Here is a 23,125-nt window from a genome sequence, read left to right as displayed (position 1 = left end):
CAATCTTCCAGAAAATACCCGGTCCCTGAAGCAATCTTCCAGAAAATACCCGGTCCCTGAAGCAATCTTCCAGAAAATACCCGGTCCCTGAAGCAATCTTCCAGAAAATTGGAACGGAAATGCCGCTCCACCAAACTGGAAGTCTTCCAACTATCTTAGTCTTAAAACTACCGTGCAGTATCGAAGAGCCTCACTGCTGCTTGATCAGCCTAGTTTTCCTAAACAATCCAAAATGTATATTTGATACTGTCTCAAAGCTAACTACAAAGCAGCATTCCCCAAGTGACGATGACCTTCACTTCAGCAGGGGAGAATTCATGAACATCTTTGACGAAAACATCTCCTTTTTGAATATGCGTATTTCTCCAAAACTCAGTTCTCATGAGTCTGCACAGAACAGCCAGGACCTTGGATCAATGGAAACACTCTTGTTTTTACATCCTGTTTCTCTCGACACATTCACAAAAATAGTCAAACCTTCCAGCTGCCTACTGGGCCCTATTACTACTAAACACCTGAACGAGCTACTTCCTGTGCTTGGCCCGCCTACTGTATATTGAACATAATAAATGGCTTATTATCCTGCGGGTGTGTACCAAACTCCCATCAAATCAAGTCCAAATCATTCAAATCAAATTGTATTTGTCACCGACACCTCTTTAGCAGAGGTTATGTTGTGTTTCCATCTCCAACAGTGCAGTAATATTTAAGAAGTAATATCTAACAATACACGCAATCTAAAGTAAAGGAATAGAATTAAGAATATATAAATATTTGGACGAGCAATGTCAGAGCTGCATGAAAAAGGTACAGTAGAATAGGATAGAATACATCATATACATTATATATACAGTTGCACCCTCCTGCAGCAAAGCACCCCCACAACATGATGCTGCCACTCCCTTGCTTCACGGTTGGGATGGTGTTCTTCGGCTTGCAAGCATCTCCCTGTTTTTCCTCCAAACATAATGATGGTCATTATGGCCAAACAGTTCTATTTTTGTTTCCTCAGACCAGAGGACATTTCTCCAACAAGTACAATCTTTGTCCCCATGTGCAGTTGCAAACCGTAGTCTGTTTTTTTATGGCGGTTTTGGAGCAGTGGTTTCTTCCTTGCTGAGCGGCCTTTCGGGTTATGTCGATATAGGACTTGTTTTACTGTGGATATAGATACTTTTGTACTTGTTTCCTCCAGCATCTTCACAAGGTCCTTTGCTACATTCATCTCTAGGAGACAGAACGTGTCTCCTTCCTGAGCGGTATGACGGCTGCGTGGTTCCATGGTGTTTATACTTGCATACTATTGTTTGTACAGATGAACTTGGTACCTTCAGGCATTTGGAAATTGCTCCCCAGGATGAACCAGACTTGTGGAGGTCTACAGTTTTTTTTTTGTTTCTGAGGTCTTGGCTGATTCTTTTGATTTTCCCATGATGTCAAGCAAAGAGGCACTGAGTTTGAATGTAGGCCTTGAAATACATCCACAGGTACACCTCCAATTGACTCAAATGATGTCAATTTGCCCATCAGAAGCTTCTAAAGCCATGACATAATTTTCTGGATTTTTCCAAGCTGTTTAAAGGCACAGTCAACATTGTGTATGTAAACTTCTGACCCACTGGAATTGTGATGCAGTGAATTATAAGTGAAATAATCTGTCTGTAAACAATTGTTGGAAATATGACTTGTGCCACCATGTAGATGTCTTAACCGACTGTAGTTTGTTAACAAGAATTTTGTGGAGTGGTTGAAAAACGAGTTCTAATGACTCCAACCTAAGTGTATGTAAACTTCCGACTTCAACTGTACTGTACATATAACATGAGTAATGCAATTATTATTATTATTATTATTATTGATTGATTTCAAGTCTATAGAGCAGCAGCCACTATTGTGCTAGTGATGGCTATTTAACAGTCTGATGGCGTTTTAGGTAGAAGCTGTTTTTCAGTCTCTCGGTCCCAGTTTTGATGCACCTGTACTGACCTCACCTTCTGGGTGATAGCGGGGCCTGTATCGAATCTCCCTATTTGTCTCAAACATTTTAGAAAAAGCTGTTGCGCAGCAATGACGTCTTGAAGACGAATAATGTATACGAAGCGCTCCAGTCTGGTTTTAGACCCCATCATAGTACTCAGACTGTACTCGTGAAGGTGGTAAACAACCTTTTAATGGCTTCAGATCAAGGCTCTGCACCTGTCCTCGTGCTCCGAGACCTTAGTGCCACTTTTGACGTCATCGATCACCACATTCTTTTGGAGAGATTGGAAACCCTAATTGGTCAACACGGACAAGTTCTTGCCTGGTTTAGATCTTATACGTCGCAAAGATATAATTTAGTCTCTGTGGACCTATCTTTGTCCTGCCGTACATACCTACACGTACGCTACAGTGACAAGGCGCAGGCCTCCTTATTGTCTCTAGAATTTCTAAGCAAAAACAGCTGGAGTCAAGGTTTTCTCCTTTTCCATTCTTATGGAATGGTCTGCCTATCCGTGTGCGAGACGCAGACTCGGTCTCAACTTTTACGTCTTTGCTGAAGGAGGTCCTATGATTGAGTGTAGCCTGGCCCAGGGGTTGCGAAGGTGAACGGCAAGGCACTGGAGAGCAGCCGGCTCCCCTCTCTACACTGGGATTCTCTGCCTCGGACCATATTATGGGGGCTGAGTCACTGGCTTAATAGTGTTCTCCCATGCCGTCCCTAGGAGGGGTGCGTCACGTCGTGCCAGGCTCTTTTCGCTATACTCGACTTGAGTGAGCTGAGTCACTGACGTGATCTTTGCGCCCCCTCGGGCTCGTGCAGTAGGGAAGATCTGTCTGGGCTATACACAGCCTTGTCTCAGGGTAGTATGTTGGTGGTGATATCCCTCTAGTGGTGTGGGGGCTGTGCTTTGGCAAAGTGGGTGGGGTTATATCCTGCCTGGTTGGCCCTGTCCGGGGGTGTCGTCGGACGGGGCCACAGTGTGCCACAACCACCCCTGTCTCCAGTATCTATGCTGCAATAGAATAGGGTCAGTCTGTCCTATCAGGTGTAATTCTACTGTCTTATCCGGTGTCCTGTGTGAACTTATGCACCCTCTAATTCTATACACCCCCCCCGGAGGACCTGAGCCATAAGACCATGCCTCAGGACTGGCCTAACAACTCCTGGCTGTCCCCATTCTACCTGGTCATGCTGTTGATCTAGTTTCTGCTATTTTGCATTTGGTTATGGAACCCTGACCTGTTCACCGTACGTGCTACCTTGACCACGGACCTGCCGTCTCCCTTTCCCTCTCTTCCCACCCTCTCTCTTTCCCTCCCACTCTACTACACCTGCTGTCTCGACCACTGAATGCTCGGCTATGAAAAGCCAACTGACATTTACTCCTGAGGTGCTGACCTGTTGCACCCTCTACAACCACTGTGATTATTATTGGACCCTGCTGGTCATCTATGAACGTTTGAACATCTCCAAGAACGATCTGGCCTTAATGGACATGTAATCTTATAATCTCCACCTGTCACACCCAGAAGACAAATGGCCACCCCTCAGAGACTGGTTTCTCTCTAGGTTTCTTCCTAGGTTCATGCCTTTCTAGGGATTTTTGTCCTAGCCACCGTGCTTCTACATCTGCATTGCATGCACTTTGGGGTTTTAGACTGGGCTTCTGTATAAGCATTTTGTGACATCTGGTGATGTATAAATACATTTTATTGAATGATTGATTTGAAATATATATTGACCTCCATTCAGAATGACTCCCAGGTTTGGGAAGAGTAACACAATATGAGACTACCTAAAGCATCTAAACTGGAACAACCACTTCAGTAAGTATTTATATTTGAGTAGCATAAGATGAATCAATGAATGAATGTGGAAAAACATATACAGTGCCTTTGGAAAGTATTCAGATCCCTTGACATTTTCCACATATTGTTATGGTGCAGCCTTATTCTAAAATGTATTATATTGATTTTTCCCCTCATCATCTACACACAATACCACAATAAATTGAAATATCTGAAATATTACATTTACATAAGTATTCAGACCCTTTACTCAGTACTTTGTTGAATCACCTTTGGCAGCGATTACAGCATTGAGCATTGACCGATTACGCCGATAGGGATACCGATTATTGGAGGACCAAAAAAAGCCAATACCGATAAATCGGCTGATTTTTAAAAATATATATATATTTGTAATAATGACAATTACAACAATACTGAATGAACAATGTTTTAACTTAATATAATACATAAATAAAATCTATTTAGTAAATAAATAATGAAACATGTTCGATTTGGTTTCAATAATGCAAAAACACAGTGTAAAAAGAAGAAAGTAAAAGTGCAATATGTGCCATGTAAAAAAGCTAATGTTTAAGTTCCTTGCTCAGAACATGAGAACATATGAAACCTGGTGGTTCAATATTCCCAGTTAAGAAGTTTTAGATTGTAGTTATTATAGGAATTATGACGCGTCAACTATTTCTCTCTATACCATTTGTAATTCATATACCTTTGACTATTGGATGTTCTGATAGGCACATTAGTATTGCCAGTCAAATCTCAGGAGTTGATAGGCTTGAAGTCAAAAACAGCACTGTGCTTCAAGCATTGCTAAAAGCTGCTGGCAAATGCAGTAAAGTGCTGTTTGAATGAATGAATGCTTACTAGCCTGCTGCTGCCTACCACCGCTCAGTCAGGCTGCTCTATCAAATATCAAATCATAGACTTAATTATAATGAACACACAGAAATACTAGCCTTTGGTCATTAATATGGTCAAATCCGGAAACTATCATTTTGAAAACACAATGTTTATTCTTTTAGTGAAATACGGAACTGTTCTGTATTTTATCGAATGGGTGGCATCCCTAAGTCTAAATATTGCTGTTACATTGCACAACCTTCAATGTTATGTCAAAATTATGTACAATTCTGGAAAATGTATGTAGTCTTTGTAAGGAAGAAATGGTCTACACACAGTTCGCAAAGAGCTAGGCGGCCAAAACTGCTGCACGTAACAAATAGTTACATGACCTACAGCGTGGTCAAGCAAGTTAATGGAGCTCCCTCCACTATTCCAGACCCATTTCAACTTCAACATTTCAACATCATCAAATCACCTGTTTAGCCTTATACAGTGACATCTAAAAGATAACAAAAACAATTTAGTCCAATAACGTCAGTTATATATGATGTGGCTGTCCATAGTTCTGATTTCTGTGTGTGCGTGTGTAGTGTGTGCATGCGTGCGTGCGTGCGCGCGTGAGCATTCATGCAAGTAGAAAAATATAGACAAATGAAAATGCCGGCATCCTCTCTTTTACGTTGACGGAACGGTCTATCACTCTGTCATACAGTACACACTTCCAGTTTTTGTTGTCCCAGGCTACTTGGCTAAAATACTTGCTTGCTTGCCAAACTTCAAATCAAATCAAATTGTATTTGTCACGTTCGCCGAATAGAACAGGTGTAGTAGACCTTACAGTGAAATGCTTACTTTCAAGACCTTAACCAACAAGGCAGTTTTAAGAGAGAAAAAAAATAGAATTAAGGAGCAACAATAAATGATCAGTAGCGAGTCTAAAAACAGGGGGTTACGGTACAGAGTCAATGTGGAGACTATATACAGGGGGTTACGGTACAGAGTCAATGTGGAGGCTATATACAGGGGGTTACGGTACAGAGTCAATGTGGAGGCTATATACAGGGGGTTACGGTACAGAGTCAATGTGGAGGCTATATACAGGGGGTTACGGTACAGAGTCAATGTGGAGGCTATAGACAGGGGGTTACGGTACAGAGTCAATGTGGAGGCTATATACAGGGGGTTACGGTACAGAGTCAATGTGGAGGCTATATACAGGGGGTTACGGTACAGAGTCAATGTGGAGGCTATATACAGGGGGTTACGGTACAGAGTCAATGTGGAGGCTATAGACAGGGGGTTACGGTACAGAGTCAATGTGGAGGCTATATACAGGGGGTTACGGTACAGAGTCAATGTGGAGGCTATATACAGGGGGTTACGGTACAGAGTCAATGTGGAGGCTATAGACAGGGGGTTACGGTACAGAGTCAATGTGGAGGCTATATACAGGGGGTTACGGTACAGAGTCAATGTGGAGGCTATAGACAGGGGTTACGGTACAGAGTCAATGTGGAGGCTATATACAGGGGGTTACGGTACAGAGTCAATGTGGAGGCTATATACAGGGGGTTACGGTACAGAGTCAATGTGGAGGCTATATACAGGGGGTTACGGTACAGAGTCAACGTGGAGGCTATATACAGGGGGTACCGGTACAGAGTCAATGTGGAGGCTATATACAGGGGGTTACGGTACAGAGTCAATGTGGAGGCTATATACAGGGGGTTACGGTACAGAGTCAATGTGGAGGCTATATACAGGGGGTTACGGAACAGAGTCAATGTGGAGGCTATATACAGGGCGTTACGGAACAGAGTCAATGTGGAGGCTTTGTACAGGGTGTTACGGTACAGAGTCAATGTGGAGGCTATATACAGGGGGTTACGGAACAGAGTCAATGTGGAGGCTATATACAAGGGGTTACGGAACAGAGTCAATGTGGAGGCTATATACAGGGGGTTACGGAACAGAGTCAATGTGGAGGCTATATACAGGGGGTTACGGTACAGAGTCAATGTGGAGGCTATATACAGGGGGTTACGGTACAGAGTCAATGTGGAGGCTATATACAGGGGGTTACGGTACAGAGTCAATGTGGAGGCTATATACAGGGGTTTACGGTACAGAGTCAATGTGGAGGCTATAGACAGGGGGTTACGGTACAGAGTCAATGTGGAGGCTATATACAGGGGGTTACGGTACAGAGTCAATGTGGAGGCTATATACAGGGGTTTACGGTACAGAGTCAATGTGGAGGCTATATACAGGGGGTTACGGTACAGAGTCAATGTGGAGGCTATATACAGGGGGTTACGGTACAGAGTCAATGTGGAGGCTATAGACAGGGGGTTACGGTACAGAGTCAATGTGGAGGCTATATACAGGGGGTTACGGTACAGAGTCAATGTGGAGGCTATATACAGGGGGTTACGGTACAGAGTCAATGTGGAGGCTATATACAGGGGTTTACGGTACAGAGTCAATGTGGAGGCTATATACAGGGGGTTACGGTACAGAGTCAATGTGGAGGCTATATACAGGGGGTTACGGTACAGAGTCAATGTGGAGGCTATATACAGGGGTTTACGGTACAGAGTCAATGTGGAGGCTATATACAGGGGGTTACGGTACAGAGTCAATGTGGAGGCTATATACAGGGGGTTACGGTACAGAGTCAATGTGGAGGCTATATACAGGGGGTTACGGTACAGAGTCAATGTGGAGGCTATATACAGGGGGTTACGGTACAGAGTCAATGTGGAGGCTATATACAGGGGGTACCGGTACAGAGTCAATGTGGAGGCTATATACAGGGGGTTACGGTACAGAGTCAATGTGGAGGCTATATACAGGGGGTTACGGTACAGAGTCAATGTGGAGGCTATATACAGGGGGTTACGGTACAGAGTCAATGTGGAGGCTATATACAGGGGGTACCGGTACAGAGTCAATGTGGAGGCTATATACAGGGGGTTACGGTACAGAGTCAATGTGGAGGCTATATACAGGGGGTTCCGGTACAGAGTCAATGTGGAGGCTATAGACAGGGGGTTACGGAACAGAGTCAATGTGGAGGCTATATACAGGGGTTACGGTACAGAGTCAATGTGGAGGCTATAGACAGGGGGTTCCGATACAGAGTCAATGTGGAGGCTATAGACAGGGGGTTCCGGTACAGAGTCAATGTGGAGACTATATACAGGGGGTTACGGTACAGAGTCAATGTGGGGGCTATAGACAGGGGGTTACGGTACAGAGTCAATGTGGAGGCTATAGACAGGGGGTTCCGATACAGAGTCAATGTGGAGGCTATAGACAGGGGGTTCCCGTACAGAGTCAATGTGTGGGGGCACCGGTTAGTCGAGGTAATTGAGGTAATATGTCCATGTTGGTATACGTACATGTAGGTAGAGGTAAAGTGACCATACATGGATAATAAACAGAGTAGCAGCAGCATAAGAACATGGTGGGGGGACAATGCAAATCGTCCGGGTAGCCATTTGATTAACTGTTCAAGAGTCTTATGGCTTGGGGGTAGAAGCTGTTAAGAAGCCTCTTGGACCTAGACTTGGCGCTCCGGTACTGCTTGCCCTTCGGTAGCAGAGAGAACAGTATGACTAGGATGGCTGGAGTCCTTGGCAATTTTTTGGGGCCTTCCTCTGACACCGCCTGGTATAGAGGTCCTGGATGGCAGGAAGCTTGGCCCAGTGATGTTCTGGGCCATATGCACTACCCACTGTAGTGCCTTGTGGTCGGAGGCCGAGTAGTTGCCATACCAGGCAGTGATGCAACTCGATGGTGCAGCTGTAGAACTTTTTGAGGATCTGAGGACCCATGCCAAATCTTTTCAGTCTCCTGAATAGGCGTTGTCGTGCCCTCTTCACGACTGTCTTGGTGTGTATGGACCATGAGAGTTTGTTGGTGATGTGAACACCAAGGAATTTGAAGGTCTCAATCTGCTCCACTACAGCCCTGTCGATGAGAATGGGGGCGTGCTTGGTCCCCTTTTTTCTGGAGTCCACAATCATCTCCTTTGTTTTGATCATGTTGAGGGAGAGGTTGTTATTCTGGCACCATACTGCCAGGTCTCTGACCTCATCCCTATAGGCTGTCTCATCATTGTCAGTGATCAGGCCTACCACTGTTGCGTCATCGGCAAACTTAATGATGGTGTTGGAGTCGTGCTTGGCCATGCAGTCATGGGTGAACAGGGAGTACAGGAGGAGACTGAGCATGCACTTCCTTTAATGAGCAACGTTAGCAGTATTACTTTAGTGCCTTGTCGCAAACAGGATGCATGTTTTGGAATATTTGTATTCTGTACAGGCTTCCTACTTTTCACTCTGTCGTTTAAGTTAGTATTGAGAAGTAACTGCAACGTTGTTGATCCATCCTCAGTGTTCTCCAATTACAGCGATTCAATTTTGCAACCTGATTTATTGGCCTCATGGTGAAATCTCTGAGCGGTTTCCTTCCTCTTCGGCAACTGAGTTAGGAAGGATGCCTGTATCTTTGTAGTGACTAGGTGTATTGATATACCATCCAAAGTGTAATTAATAACGTCACAGTGCTCAAAGGGATATTCAATGTGTGCTTTTTTAAATGTTTTATCCATTTACCAATAGGGGCCCTTTGTTGCAAAGCAGTGGAAAACCTCCACTGGTCTCTGTGATTGAATCTGTGCTTGAAATTCACTGTTCCACTGAGGAACCTTACAGATAATTGTGTAGGGTACAGATATGAGGTAGTCATTTAAAAATCATGTTACACACTATTATTGCACACACAATGACTCCATACAACTTATTATGTGACTTGTTAAGAACATTAATACTCCTGAACTTATTTAGGCTTGCCATAACAAAGGGATTGAATACTTATTGACCCAAGACATTTCATCTTCAAGTATTTAATTAATTGGTAAAAATGTAGAAAAACATAATTACACTTTGACATTATGGGGTATTGTGTGTAGGCCAGTTACACACTTTGCCATTTAATCCATTTTAAAGAAAAGTATCTCTCTCTCTCTCTCTCTCTCTCTCTCTCTCTCTCTCTCTCTCTCTCTCTCTCTCTCTCTCTCTCTCTCTCTCTCTCTCTCTCTCTCTCTCTCTCTCTCTCTCTCTCTCTCTCTCTCTCTCTCTCTCTCTCTCTCTCTCTCTCTCTCTCTCTCTCTCTCTCTCTCTCTCTCTCTCTCTCTCTCTCTCTCTCTCTCTCTCTCTTATCTCTCTCTTATCTCTCTCTACCTATTTGTACCTATCTACCTCAATTACCCCTGCACGTCAACAAGGTACTGGTACCCTGTGTATATGGCCAAGTTATCGTTTCTCATTGTGTATGTATTCCTTGTGTTATTATTGTTCTATATCTTTCTCTGGATTGTTGGTAAGGGCCGTAAGTAAGCATTTCACTGTTAGTCTACACCTATTGTTCACGAAGCATGTGGCACATAAAATTGGATTTGATTTTACTGAGATGACCGAGGCGACGGTGTGACGCCATTGCCACTGATATTATTACAACAGTTTATCAGCAAAGAAACACATGCAGACGAATTGATGCAATTTAGCCATTGGTCTGGGAATTAAAATGCAGAGTGCACCATAATTCATGCAGTGTTGTAGTAATACGTTTAAAGTGAGATATGAATGACCAGAGAGCCGTGGAGAATTCCATATTTGGCTTGACATTGTGCCCAAATATGCCTGACAGATTCTTTGGCGGTTGCAGATAGTTTTCCAACTGAGTGTACACATTCCTATGAGATTGGACATGACAAAACATTTATTTGGCGTCAAAAGCAACAGTTGCCAGTTGTGTTGGTATGCATTGTTAGCGGTCTGTCTTCTCTGCACTTAGAACAAGAGCATCACAGAGGGGCAGTGACCATTGGCCGTTAAACGGTTGAAATGGCAGTTAGCTCGTCATTTAGAGCGGCGAGCCAGCAACTGGGGAGTTGCCAGTTCAAATCCCGGGTCGGACGGGGGACAAAAGTGAGCTGGTATCAGATGCTGTTGCCTGCTGTTGTGTCCTTGAGCTAGACACTTAACTCACCGGAACAACTGCTCCACGAGCGACCTCTCCAGCATGTATGTGTGTCTTTCAGAGGGGTTCGGATGAAGTGGAAGTCAAGTTTTGTCTGGACCTTGTGTCCATTCCACCCAAATACTACAATTTATGTTGTTGTTTACCATAGCAATTACTGGAGTGAATCATGCCAACAATCGTTATGTTAAAGTCTCTTTTGCTCCTTTTGTAGCAGCTGTAGCCAGAATGCAACACTCAGACAGGCCAAGGCCATGACAACACTTTGCGACTCTGTAAAGAAAAGGCCATATCTCAGACTGGCCAATAAAAAATAAAAGATTAAGATGGGCAAAAGAACAGACACTGGACAGACAAAATCTGCCTAGAAGGCCAGCATCCCGGAGTCACCTCTTCACTGTTGACGTTGAGACAGGTATTTTTCTGGTACTGTTTAATGAAGCTGCAAGTTGAGGACTTGTGAGGCGTCTGTTTCTCAAACTAGATACTGTATTTGTCCTCTTGCTCAGGTGTGCACCGGGGCCTCCCGCTCCTCTTTCTATTCTGGTTAGAGCCAGTTTGCGATGTTCTGTGAAGGGAGTAGTACACATCGTTGTACGAGATCTTCAGTTTCTTGGCAATTTCTCACATGGAATTTCTCAGAACAAGAATAGACTGACGAGTTTCAGAAGAAAGTCTTTGTTTCTGGCCATTTTGAGCCTGTAATTGAATCCACAAATGCTGATGCTCCAGATACTCAATTAGTCTAAAGAAGGCCAGTTTTATTGCTTCTTTAATCTGAACAACAATTTTCAGCATGCTAACATAATTGCAAAAAGTTTCTTCTGTACGCCTATTTAGATATTCAATACAAAAATCTGTCATTTCCAGCTACAATAGTCATTTACAACATTAACAAAATCTACACTGTATTTCTGATAAATGTTATGTTTTTTTAATTGACAAAATATTTTCTTTCAAAAACAAGGACATTTCTAAGTGACTCCAAACTTTTGAACGCTAGTGAATTTTTTATTAGGGAACGAACAGCTGACTGATGGATGGCCGGGCATTCGTGCGATTGAGTCAGTTTCTGCGTTAACATGGACTCTTATTAACAACGTGATGAAGGTTTGTTGACAAGGTGTTGTAGAAAACAATGAATAGAATGGGCTTGGAACCTCTAACCCTGGCCATTTGACAGGTAAACTCATGGGTACACTCGCAATGGCTGCCTGGTATTGTGATGCAATCATTTCCACTGTAATGTAGAATCGTCATGAAAACTTATGTTTACTGATGTGGCTTATGCAATGTTATGTATTTTTTGTAATGTCAGTTGAGTTGAATCAATAAATCACAGCACATATTGATGGGTACACTTCCTGCTTTTACTTCCTGCTTTGCTCCTATATGGGTACACTTCCTGCTTTTACTTCCTGCTTTGCTCCTATATGGGTACACGCGCAATAGTCCAAGTCGGTATTAGATAGAACGTCGTGGCCCCGCGCGCCTGTGGAGAAAACAACGTGTGGTTACCTAGGTTACTCTATAGGCTCATAAGCAATTTCCTTGCTGTCTGCTTGTTTTAATCAATTACAGAACCACATTTAAGAAGATTTCAACATGTATAAAGATTCATTTTCAACATTGCCTGCTCTCTAACATTCTCATTACTTAGAAAATGTAATTTTGTAGGGCCTCCCTAATGCCCCACTCCTCTTCAATGGCGAAGTTGCTGTATATTGTTGGGAACTGGAACACGCTGTCGTACACATCAATCTAGAGCCTTCCAAACATGCTTATGGGTGACATGTCTGGTGAGCAGGGTTGGGTAGGCTACTTTCTAAATGTAATCCGTTACAGTTACTAGTTACCTGCCCAAAATTGTAATCAGTAACGTACTTTATGGATTACCAAACTCAGTAACGTAATCTGATTACATTCAGTTACTTTTAGATTACTTTCCCCTTAAGAGGCATAAGAAGAAGACAAAAATGTATGTTACCAGGGATAAATCAATGTTAAAGTTTACATAGCTGGCCATATATGAATGTTACATTTTACTTTATGGGTTGGTTATGTAGGCTTTCTACCACATATAATAATACGATAAAATTATATCTTTACATTAAAAACCAAACTCTGTTGTTTATGATTTTATTGACTGACTGGGCTCATTGAATCGAGTTGAAAGATCAATGCTGCGCTCATGGAATGGCATGCTTTGAGCTATTTACATGTGAAAAATGAATGCCATATGCTGCATTTGCTATAGGCCTATTGTTTACCTTACTGTTGGTGACACTTTGATATCTTGATCATGTGCAGCTGTTTAAAGGGAAAATCCACAGATGAAACAACAACAAAACGGTCGCCCCGCCTCTGTTTTGGGAAAAAGCTGAGGGATGGGCCTGGAGAAATGTAACCACTCTCAGATTAATAGAGAGTTGTGGATTGCAAGGACTGACCAATCATGATATCCAAATGATTGTTTTAACCATGTTATGAGGCTATACAGTGTTTGTTTACATTTACAAACATTGGAGAAAAACAAGCTTATATTTTGGGTTCTCATGGAGTGTGACAGGTGAACTAAGCTCATGAAGCAATTCTTCAAGAATCAAATCATTTTTATGTCCAAAAATGGATGTAGCAACTACAGATTGCCACTTTAAGTCTATCAAAAGTGTGCGCGTTTGAACATGTCCATTAGGCCTATGGATAAAAGCAATTTATCAGCGTGAATTAGATTGAGAAATAAAAGCTCCACTTTTATTCCATAGGCTGCGATCTGCACTGTGCTGCTGTTGCGAGAGTGCATTTTTCACTGGCTGTCCACTGGTTTCAAAAACAATGATTGATAGGCAGCTTAAACTTCTTGAATTCAACCATTATTGGGGTCAAATACACACAGATTTGTGAACAGCCATCTACAACAACCACACTCTGTAAGGCACGAATAGCTAGATGAGAGAGCAGCAGCGTGAGTCACATCAATGCGCTGTGTAGATATCAATAATAAGTGATATCCGTATCCCCGTAGGCTACACCACTACTGTCATCCTGACCTCCAAGCCTTTATTCAAGTTGGGTAATCTTTGGATGCCGACAGCAGTCGCATCATTGGAAAACATAGCTTGGACTGTAGCCTACAAAAGCCTATTCCTGATCTTTTCCCAGGATCCATCAAACACATTTGGTGCGTCACCATTGTGGTCACTGATTTGTAGCCAGAATCGCTCAGATGGAACAAACTTAAACTAGCGCCTTTTTTTTTCAATTTGAATGTCATTGAGAAAACAGAAGTGTCAAATACATTATTTTGCAAACCTCCTTTCTGAATTTAAAAGTAATCCTCGAAGTAATCGTCTAGTTTTTTCAAAAGTACCTGTAATCTGATTACAATATTTTTGCTGGTAATGTAACAGATCCCAGTCACTTGTTTTTGTAATCCCTTACATGTAATGGATTACATGTAATCCGTTACTCCCCCCAACCCTGCTTGTTAGTATGCAAGCCATGGAAGAACTGGGACATTTTCAGCTTCCAGGAATTGTGTACGGATCATTGCGACATGGGGCCGTGCATTATCATGCTGAAACTTGAGGTGATGGCGGTGGATGGCACAACAATGGGCCCCAGGATCTCGTCAAGGGTATTTCTGTGCATTTAAATTGCCATTGGTAAAATGCAATTGTGTTTGTTGTCTGTTGCTTATGCCTGCCCATACTACAAACCCACCGCCACCATGGGGCACTCTGTTCACAATGTTGACATCAGCAAACCGCTCGCCCCACACGACGCCATACACACTGTCTGTCATTTGCCCGGGATATACGTGAAGAGCACACTTCTCCAGTGCGCCAGTGGCCATCGAAGGTGAACATTTGCCCACTGAAGTCGATAACGACGCTGAACTGCAGTCAGGTCAAGGCCCGGTTGAGGACTACGAGCACGCATGTGAGCTTCCCGGAGACGTTTCTGACAGTTTGAACAAAAATGATTCGGTTGTGAAAACCCACAGTTTCATCAGCTGTCTAGTCTTAGACGATCCTGCAGGTGACGCAGCCTGATGTGTAGGTCCTGGGCTTATTGTCCCCGGCATAAGGTGCACTTGAGCAATGATCATGCTGTTGAATCCGTTTGTTGATATGCCCCACCTGTCAGGTGGATGGATTATCTTGGCAAAGGAGAAATGCTCACGAGAACGGATGTAAACAAAGTTGTGCACAACATTTGAGAAAGAAGCTTTTTGTGTGTATGGAACATTTCTGGGATCTTTTATTTCAGCTCATGAAACATGGGACCAACACTTTGCATGTTGCATGTTGCATTTATATTTTTGTTCAGTATAAATGTCTTACCTGTGATGTTTTCCACACACATAGCTACGTGTAGCCTACTTGGACAACGGGTCCCCACATTTCCCACTCTACCACGCCGAATAGCCTGAAGCCCCAGGGCTCGTCTCGCAGCTGCTATTTCCCTACCTGGAAGCATCGGGATTGTGGACCTGGTTACATGTACACTGAAGAACAACAGCAGCGTTTCGGCACGTTTTGTTATTTCTATACAACAAAACAAATCTACGACTACGACGAAGTTGGCTCTTTTACAATGTGGGTCAATTTGAAAGAATGTTTATATTCTCCCAATTTGTGGATATATATATATATATATATATCTGCTGCTATTTGAAAGGTTATTAAGGGGACGACAGTCATTTGGCCAATTACCGTTATCCAAAATACCATGACCGTCAGAGCCCTAGCTTAGAGACACCAGCCATACAGTACTGAAAGTACAGTTAACATAATGCCTAACATAAGCACCACACACACACACATGTCCAGTTCTGTATCCATATGCAGATCTATTCAAATGTCCCTGTCTGATCCCTATAGCACACAGAGCCGTGTCTCTGTCTCTCTCTTCCTCTTCCGCCTCCTATTCCTGTCCCGATATAGCCTCCATAAAACTACATTATTATCCGATTAGCTTGTCTCTCTTCCAGGGTTTCTCATAAAGCCCTGTTATAGAGATTGGAATGGAGCTTTTGGTATAAAGACAATGAGATACACAGATGTACAGTACATCTGAATCCATTTGAATCGAGCACCGAGCGGAAACCACTGGTCTGACTTGACATACCTTTGGCGTCTTGGTGCATTTTCCGTTCCTGGCGTCCTTGATATAGGCGATGTCCAGGAGATCAGTGTCCTTTAAGAAACCAACAGAAATAGAAGAGTACGTTTCAGTCACATGTGGGTTCACTGACTGTATGGTTGATTATGTACCGATAAAACATTATGATATACAATGGTATCACCCTTTATCAGCCACCCCAAAAGTGCAATTAAAAGGATTAGTATAGCCCAACGTTGGGCTATAGCGTGAAATCGAATGCTACAACTGGATGAATCATGATGAAAGATAATACTGTTGAAAGATAATGTTGTTGAAAGCCTGGACAGAGGATAAGTGCAGGCAAATATTTCCTAATATACCTTTCTGGTGGAGGAGCTTCAGCATGGAACAGGGTGTGTGTGTGTGTGTGTGTGTGTGTGTGTGTGTGTGTGTGTGTGTGTGTGTGTGTGTGTGTGTGTGTGTGTGTGTGTGTGTGTGTGTGTGTGGTGCAACATTGATGAAGCAGCAACAGTCTGCTGAGGAACGGTCGTACCGTAGTGAGTTTCTGGCCACTCCATTAAGTATAACCTGTCTCCCATTTCCAGAACGGGATAGTCATAGCTTTATTTGCCTCATAAAATAGTAAATAAATCAAACTGTGTGTTACATCTCTCATAAAGCTGTGATTGAGAATAGCCTATGCTTAGACTTTAGGACAACACCTTCTTAGTCTAGAATATTTGGGGGAAAAAGCTTCTGTTCATAACTTTAACTTGTCTTAAATATTTTATGATAGGCCAGTAGGAGGACAGGTTATTGGCTATTTGGTTTTCAACCTCGCATGGTTGCGAGGGATTTTCCCGGTCGAATGCGTCATTTATTTCTTAATACACATACACTTTAGAAACATGATCATTTTTTAAAAATAAGCTAGACACAAGATAGTTAAGGAGCGTCTGTTATAAACAGTGAGCATACTCAGATTATTGCGCAAAATTACCCAAACAGGATAGGCACCCTATTTCAGGTTTCACTCTCAACAAAATGTATTTTTTAAATAGAAAAACAACAATAGTCAGATGTTATAATTCCACAAGAATGATTAAAGCACATAAGGAGACCATTTCGGATGTCTGAGAGTGTAGTTGCCCTTTAACTCAATTGGACACCTGGCAAGAGTACATTTGGCTGGCGGTCTTTCTGTACTGTACAATGTAGGCCTGCAGTGTACACGATGTAATGGCAGAGTTTGCCCTCTCAATTGATACAAATCATCCTAAAATCACTCTGCCAGGCAGGCCTACTTTGCAGTCAACATTTAATTGGGAAGGTTTTTTGGGAAAGCCTTTAGAAATGTTTATTCAAACACTGCATTATGACTGAACTGCACATCGCAAAGATTCAACCAAGACTTCGGACCAAACCTTTTCAATACCCAGTTGTTGCATTTATAGGTAGATATCACAAGTTGAAAGGTCTCTCTTAACTACACCACTGGCTACCGATGTCGTTACTCTGTGAGCTCCTCCCATGTGACAACCAGTGGAGAGCTGCGCACTCTTGCTGCGATATTACACTCAAGGCACGCATGCAAATATTTCACGTGCTTGACCATTGTGTAGCCTGCTTCCTGCATTACTTCTCTATTGCAATACATCATTGGTACCTCCGCTAGACTACTTTGATACAGTACGCATCAATGGGCATGCAGATCAGAGTATACGCAATGCCCACTGAACAAAAAGTGGGTATAGCCCCCACTACACCACTGTGCTAGAGCCTAAAGGGCTCTCCACCGTGATTTCACAGTCTACGCACAAAGAGCTAAGGAGCCCCATTTCCATCGCGTTCCACTCATTCAACACACAAACCGCATAGAGAGCTTTGCAAACGAAGCTCCATCAGATAGCCTGTGTGGAGCGCTTAAGGCCCGTGCATCTGACAGAGAGAGAGAGAGAGAGAGAGAGAGAGAGAGAGAGAGAGGAACAATGTTATCTGACTGGACATTTTGCTCTGTTTTGGTGTAATTCTCCACTCTGTCTGGCCTACATTCCACTCCTGCCTTCTATACAGAACATATGTATTAAAATAGGCAAAGAGGAATCGGCAAATTACTCGGAATGTCACTTGTGTGCTGCCCTGCTGTGTGCTGCCCTGCTGTGTGCTGCCCTGCTGTGTGCTGCGAGACTCTGTTCTGCGCGGACCCCAGTCAAGTTCAAATAGGCTGAGCCAGATCCATATATATATAGAGAGAGTTAGGCCAACGAGCGGGAAGATTCCGTTTCTCCTCCATAGCCGTTTCTGAGTGATAGTGAACGCTTCCGCCTCGTGCTGTTTATTTATGATAGTTTTCAGTGCCTATGAAGATGTCCAGTGAAAGAAGATGTGCAATTTGCTGACACCACAACGCCGTAAAGACTTGGACACACAGTACGGCGAATGCTAATCAATAACAACGTCTGTTCAACTCCCAGGCAACTGTCAGAGGCAGGCATCAACAACATTTTCAAAAACAAAAGGTCTATATGGGCGCGAACATAGCAGACCTGGCCTAAACTCTTTAGGAACACCTGCTCGTCCCATGACACAGACTGATGACAATCCAGATGACAGCTATGCTCCCTTATTGATGTCACCTGTTAAATCCACTTCTGTCAGTGTAGATGAAGGGGAGGAGACGGGTTAAAGAAGGATTTTGAAGCCTTGAGACAATTGAGACGTGGATTGTGTCCGCGTGCCATTCAGAGGGTGGATGGGCAAGACAAAAGATAGAAGTGCCTTTGAACGGGGTGGGGTAGTCGGTGACAGGCGCACCGGTTTGAGTGTGTAGAACTGCAACGCTGCTGGGTTTTTCACCCTCAACGGTTTCCCGGGTGTGTCAAGAATGGTCCACCACCCAAAGGACATCCAGCCGACTTGACACAACAGTGGGAAGCATTGGTGTCTACATGGGCCAGTATCCCTGTGGAAAACGTTTGACGCCTCGCACACACACACACACACACACACACACACACACACACACACACACACACACACACACACACACACACACACACACACACACACACACACACACACCTTTAGAGTCCAATTGAGGCTGTTAATTTTTTTAAACTTTTTTTTTTTACTCCTTTTCCTACCCATTTTCCTGGTATCTAATTGGTAGTTACATTCTTGTCTCATCGCTGCAACTCCTATACGGAGACGGGAGAGGTGAAGGTCGAGAGCCATGCGTCCTCCGAAACACAACCCAGCCAAGCCGCACTGCTTCTTGACACAATGCTCGCTTAACCCAGAAACCAGCCGCACCAATGTGTCGGGGGAAACACCGTACATTTACATTTACATTTAAGTCATTTAGCAGACGCTCTTATCCAGAGCGACTTACAAATTGGTGCATTCACCTTAAGACATCCAGTAGAACAGTCACTTTACAATAGTGCATCTAAATCTTAAAGGGGGGGGGGGGTGAGAAGGATTACTTATCCTATCCTAGGTATTCCTTAAAGAGGTGGGGTTTCAGGTGTCTCCGGAAGGTGGTGATTGACTCCGCTGTCCTGGCGTCGTGAGGGAGTGTGTTCCACCAATGGGGAGCCAGAGCAGCGAACAGTTTTGACTGGGCTGAGCGGGAACTGTACTTCCTCAGTGGTAGGGAGGCGAGCAGGCCAGAGGTGGATGAACGCAGTGCCCTTGTTTGGGTGTAGGGCCTGATCAGAGCCTGGAGGTACTGAGGTGCCGTTCCCCTCACAGCTCCGTAGGCAAGCACCATGGTCTTGTAGCGGATGCGAGCTTCAACTGGAAGCCAGTGGAGAGAGCGGAGGAGCGGGGTGACGTGAGAGAACTTGGGAAGGTTGAACACCAGACGGGCTGCGGCGTTCTGGATGAGTTGTAGGGGTTTAATGGCACAGGCAGGGAGCCCAGCCAACAGCGAGTTGCAGTAATCCAGGCGGGAGATGACAAGTGCCTGGATTAGGACCTGCGCCGCTTCCTGTGTGAGGCAGGGTCGTACTCTGCGGATGTTGTAGAGCATGAACCTACAGGAACGGGCCACCGCCTTGATGTTAGTTGAGAACGACAGGGTGTTGTCCAGGATCACGCCAAGGTTCTTAGCGCTCTGGGAGGAGGACACAATGGAGTTGTCAACCGTGATGGCGAGATCATGGAACGGGCAGTCCTTCCCCGGGAGGAAGAGCAGCTCCGTCTTGCCGAGGTTCAGCTTGAGGTGGTGATCCGTCATCCACACTGATATGTCTGCCAGACATGCAGAGATGCGATTCGCCACCTGGTCATCAGAAGGGGGAAAGGAGAAGATTAATTGTGTGTTGTCTGCATAGCAATGATATGAGAGACCATGTGAGGTTATGACAGAGCCAAGTGACTTGGTGTATAGCGAGAATAGGAGAGGGCCTAGAACAGAGCCCTGGGGGACACCAGTGGTGAGAGCGCGTGGTGAGGAGACAGATTCTCGCCACGCCACCTGGTAGGAGCGACCTGTCAGGTAGGACGCAATCCAAGCGTGGGCCGCGCCGGAGATACCCAACTCGGAGAGGGTGGAGAGGAGGATCTGATGGTTCACAGTATCGAAGGCAGCCGATAGGTCTAGAAGGATGAGAGCAGAGGAGAGAGAGTTAGCTTTAGCAGTGCGGAGCGCTTCCGTGATACAGAGAAGAGCAGTCTCAGTTGAATGACTAGTCTTGAAACCTGACTGATTTGGATCAAGAAGGTCATTCAGAGAGAGATAGCGGGAGAGCTGGCCAAGGACGGCACGTTCAAGAGTTTTGGAGAGAAAAGAAAGAAGGGATACTGGTCTGTAGTTGTTGACATCGGAGGGATCGAGTGTAGGTTTTTTCAGAAGGGGTGCAACTCTCGCTCTCTTGAAGACGGAAGGGACGTAGCCAGCGGTCAGGGATGAGTTGATGAGCGAGGTGAGGTAAGGGAGAAGGTCTCCGGAAATGGTCTGGAGAAGAGAGGAGGGGATAGGGTCAAGCGGGCAGGTTGTTGGGCGGCCGGCCGTCACAAGACGCGAGATTTCATCTGGAGAGAGAGGGGAGAAAGAGGTCAGAGCACAGGGTAGGGCAGTGTGAGCAGAACCAGCGGTGCCGTTTGACTTAGCAAACGAGGATCGGATGTCGTCGACCTTGTCAGGGCGCACTGCGCCCGGCCCACCACAGTAGTTTCTAGTGCGCGATGGGACAAGGACATCCCTGCCGGCCAAACCCTCCCCTAAACCGGACGACGCTGGGCCAATTATGCGCCACCCCATGGGTCTCTCAGTCGCGGCCAGCTGCGACAGAGCTTGGACTCAAACCCAGAATCCAATTGAGGCTGTTCTGAGGGCAACTCAAAATTATGAAGGTGTTCCTTTATTTGTTATCTCAACCATACCCTAACCACTGCTCATCGTGTCGAGTGTAAACTAGGGTTGGGCGATATATTACGATAGCATAGTCTACCGACAATGATTGACAGCCCTCGTCAATGGTGATGTCATCGTGATGTGACATAATGGTTTAGCCCAGAGTCATATACACTGAGTGTACAGAACAGTGTGTGTGTGTGTGTGTGTGTGTGTGTGTGTGTGTGTGTGTGTGTGGGGTAGTGGTTAGGAAACACACAGGGGATTCATTTGGAGAGGATACGGTTGTACTGTATGCATGTCACCCAGCCTAGAAACACTAACACTCACTGTCTTACAATAACACACTGACGAGTGCAATTTGACCATAAGTAGGCTACAAATCTCCCCAGGTGGACTGAAATCCTGCCAAAAAGAGGATTCACACACTCACACAGACACAAACTCATCCGCACACACACACACACACACACACACACACACACACACACACACACACACACACACACACACACACACACACACACACACACACACACACACACACACACACACACACACACACACACACACACACACACTCAACGGCTACTTCCCTCCTCTCCTCACACAAACACTATTTATTTTGTTACAAACAACACTTGCTTTGTATTGTGTATTTCTTCACAATTGTTAACATTGTGCTTGGCATCGTGAATAGACCAGACGCCAGTCTGGTAATAGTAACCTATCACTTAGGGCTACTGTGTTTAGAAATAAATGCTATTTGTCTTCTCTTCGATCAGTAACACCAATACTGGAGAGTATTCATTCCGCCTAACAGTCGCAAAATGTTTCTACTGGACAAATTCAGGTACTTCCCTCCCCATTTCGTTCCACTTGCTTCTGTTGAAGAAGCGTTTTGCAACAGAACCGGCAGAATGAATACACTATGAGGGGTACACGCGCCAGTCAAGCTCACGACTTTATCCACAGGTTTCCCGCCTCTGGTTATTTGGTTTCTCCTATTTCGGGGTGTTTTCATTGTTTATTACAAACGCTAATGTTAATATGCAAATGTTGTCTTTGTTTTGATGAACGTGTTAATTGTTGGTCATTGTTGTGTATATTGGGCAACAGTATTGACTTTCAAACATGTTATCACTGTTTAAATATGAAATACTTTATATTATACACTAGGCTACCTGTTTAAAGGACAAGTTAACCTATTTGTAACTGTAAAGGAGTGTGTAACTGGCTGCAAGGAAGTCAGGCGCAGGAGAGCAGAAATGGGTAGCAAACGGAGCCCTTTATTGAGGCGAACAAAAACATGGTAGTCAGAAAACTAAACACACACGTGTTACAATAACTCAGGGGCAAACCAGCCTGGAGTACACATATAACAATTCCACACACAGACACAGGGGAAACAGAGGGTTATATGCAAGACGATTATTGAAGGAATGCAAACCAGGTGTGCGGGAATAAACAAGACAAAACAAATGGAAAATGAACGGTGGATCGGCGATGGCTAGAAGACCGGTGACGTCGACCGCCGAACGCCGCCCGAACAAGGGGAGGGACCGACCTCGGCGGTCTTCTAATACAACTTTTTTATGTTAATTAAATGTTATAGAAGTGTTCAGAAATTGAAATTGTGTCATTTTTTACTTTATCTGCAATGTTTCATTCCATTTCGTTTTGACTTGAGCGATACTTCTCCGTGTGCGAGCGCGCATGTGCTTTCTTATTCCCATTGTGGTGACATAAAGCCTGCGCATGCACGCACACGGAACGTTGCAGATCAAGCTTGAAATGACACAATTTAACGTGAACAACATCTAAAGACCTGCATACTGAGAGCGTTGCCATTTCTAAAAGGACATATTTGGAGCCTTCGTTCTTGTTTTATCTGTGCAACTGCAACTACAGAACGAGGAAGTATATCGCTGGTGGGGTAAGTTTCTCCAAACCAAGTGGGGGGGGTTATAA

General features: G+C 44.3%; 1 protein-coding gene across 3 annotated transcripts in view; it reads right to left on the bottom strand.

The window, feature by feature from the left end:
- Nucleotides 1-23,125, bottom strand: part of LOC118378260 (1-phosphatidylinositol 4,5-bisphosphate phosphodiesterase beta-1-like) — a 246,931-nt gene that overhangs the window by 180,745 nt on the left and 43,061 nt on the right. For all 3 annotated transcript variants that reach the window (XR_008071039.1, XM_052470709.1, XM_052470708.1), the window contains exon 3: nucleotides 15,820-15,888. Coding sequence is in view for 2 of the 3 variants with exons in the window: in XM_052470709.1 (XP_052326669.1) it covers nucleotides 15,820-15,888 (69 nt within the window). In the remaining variant the exon portion in view is untranslated. The remainder of the gene's footprint in view (nucleotides 1-15,819; nucleotides 15,889-23,125) is intronic.

Source organism: Oncorhynchus keta, chromosome 19 (genome assembly GCF_023373465.1).
Source record: "Oncorhynchus keta strain PuntledgeMale-10-30-2019 chromosome 19, Oket_V2, whole genome shotgun sequence".
Classification (NCBI taxonomy): Eukaryota; Metazoa; Chordata; class Actinopteri; order Salmoniformes; family Salmonidae; genus Oncorhynchus; species Oncorhynchus keta.
Note: the sequence above shows the minus strand (reverse complement) of the source record. Positions and strands in the feature narration are given on the sequence as shown.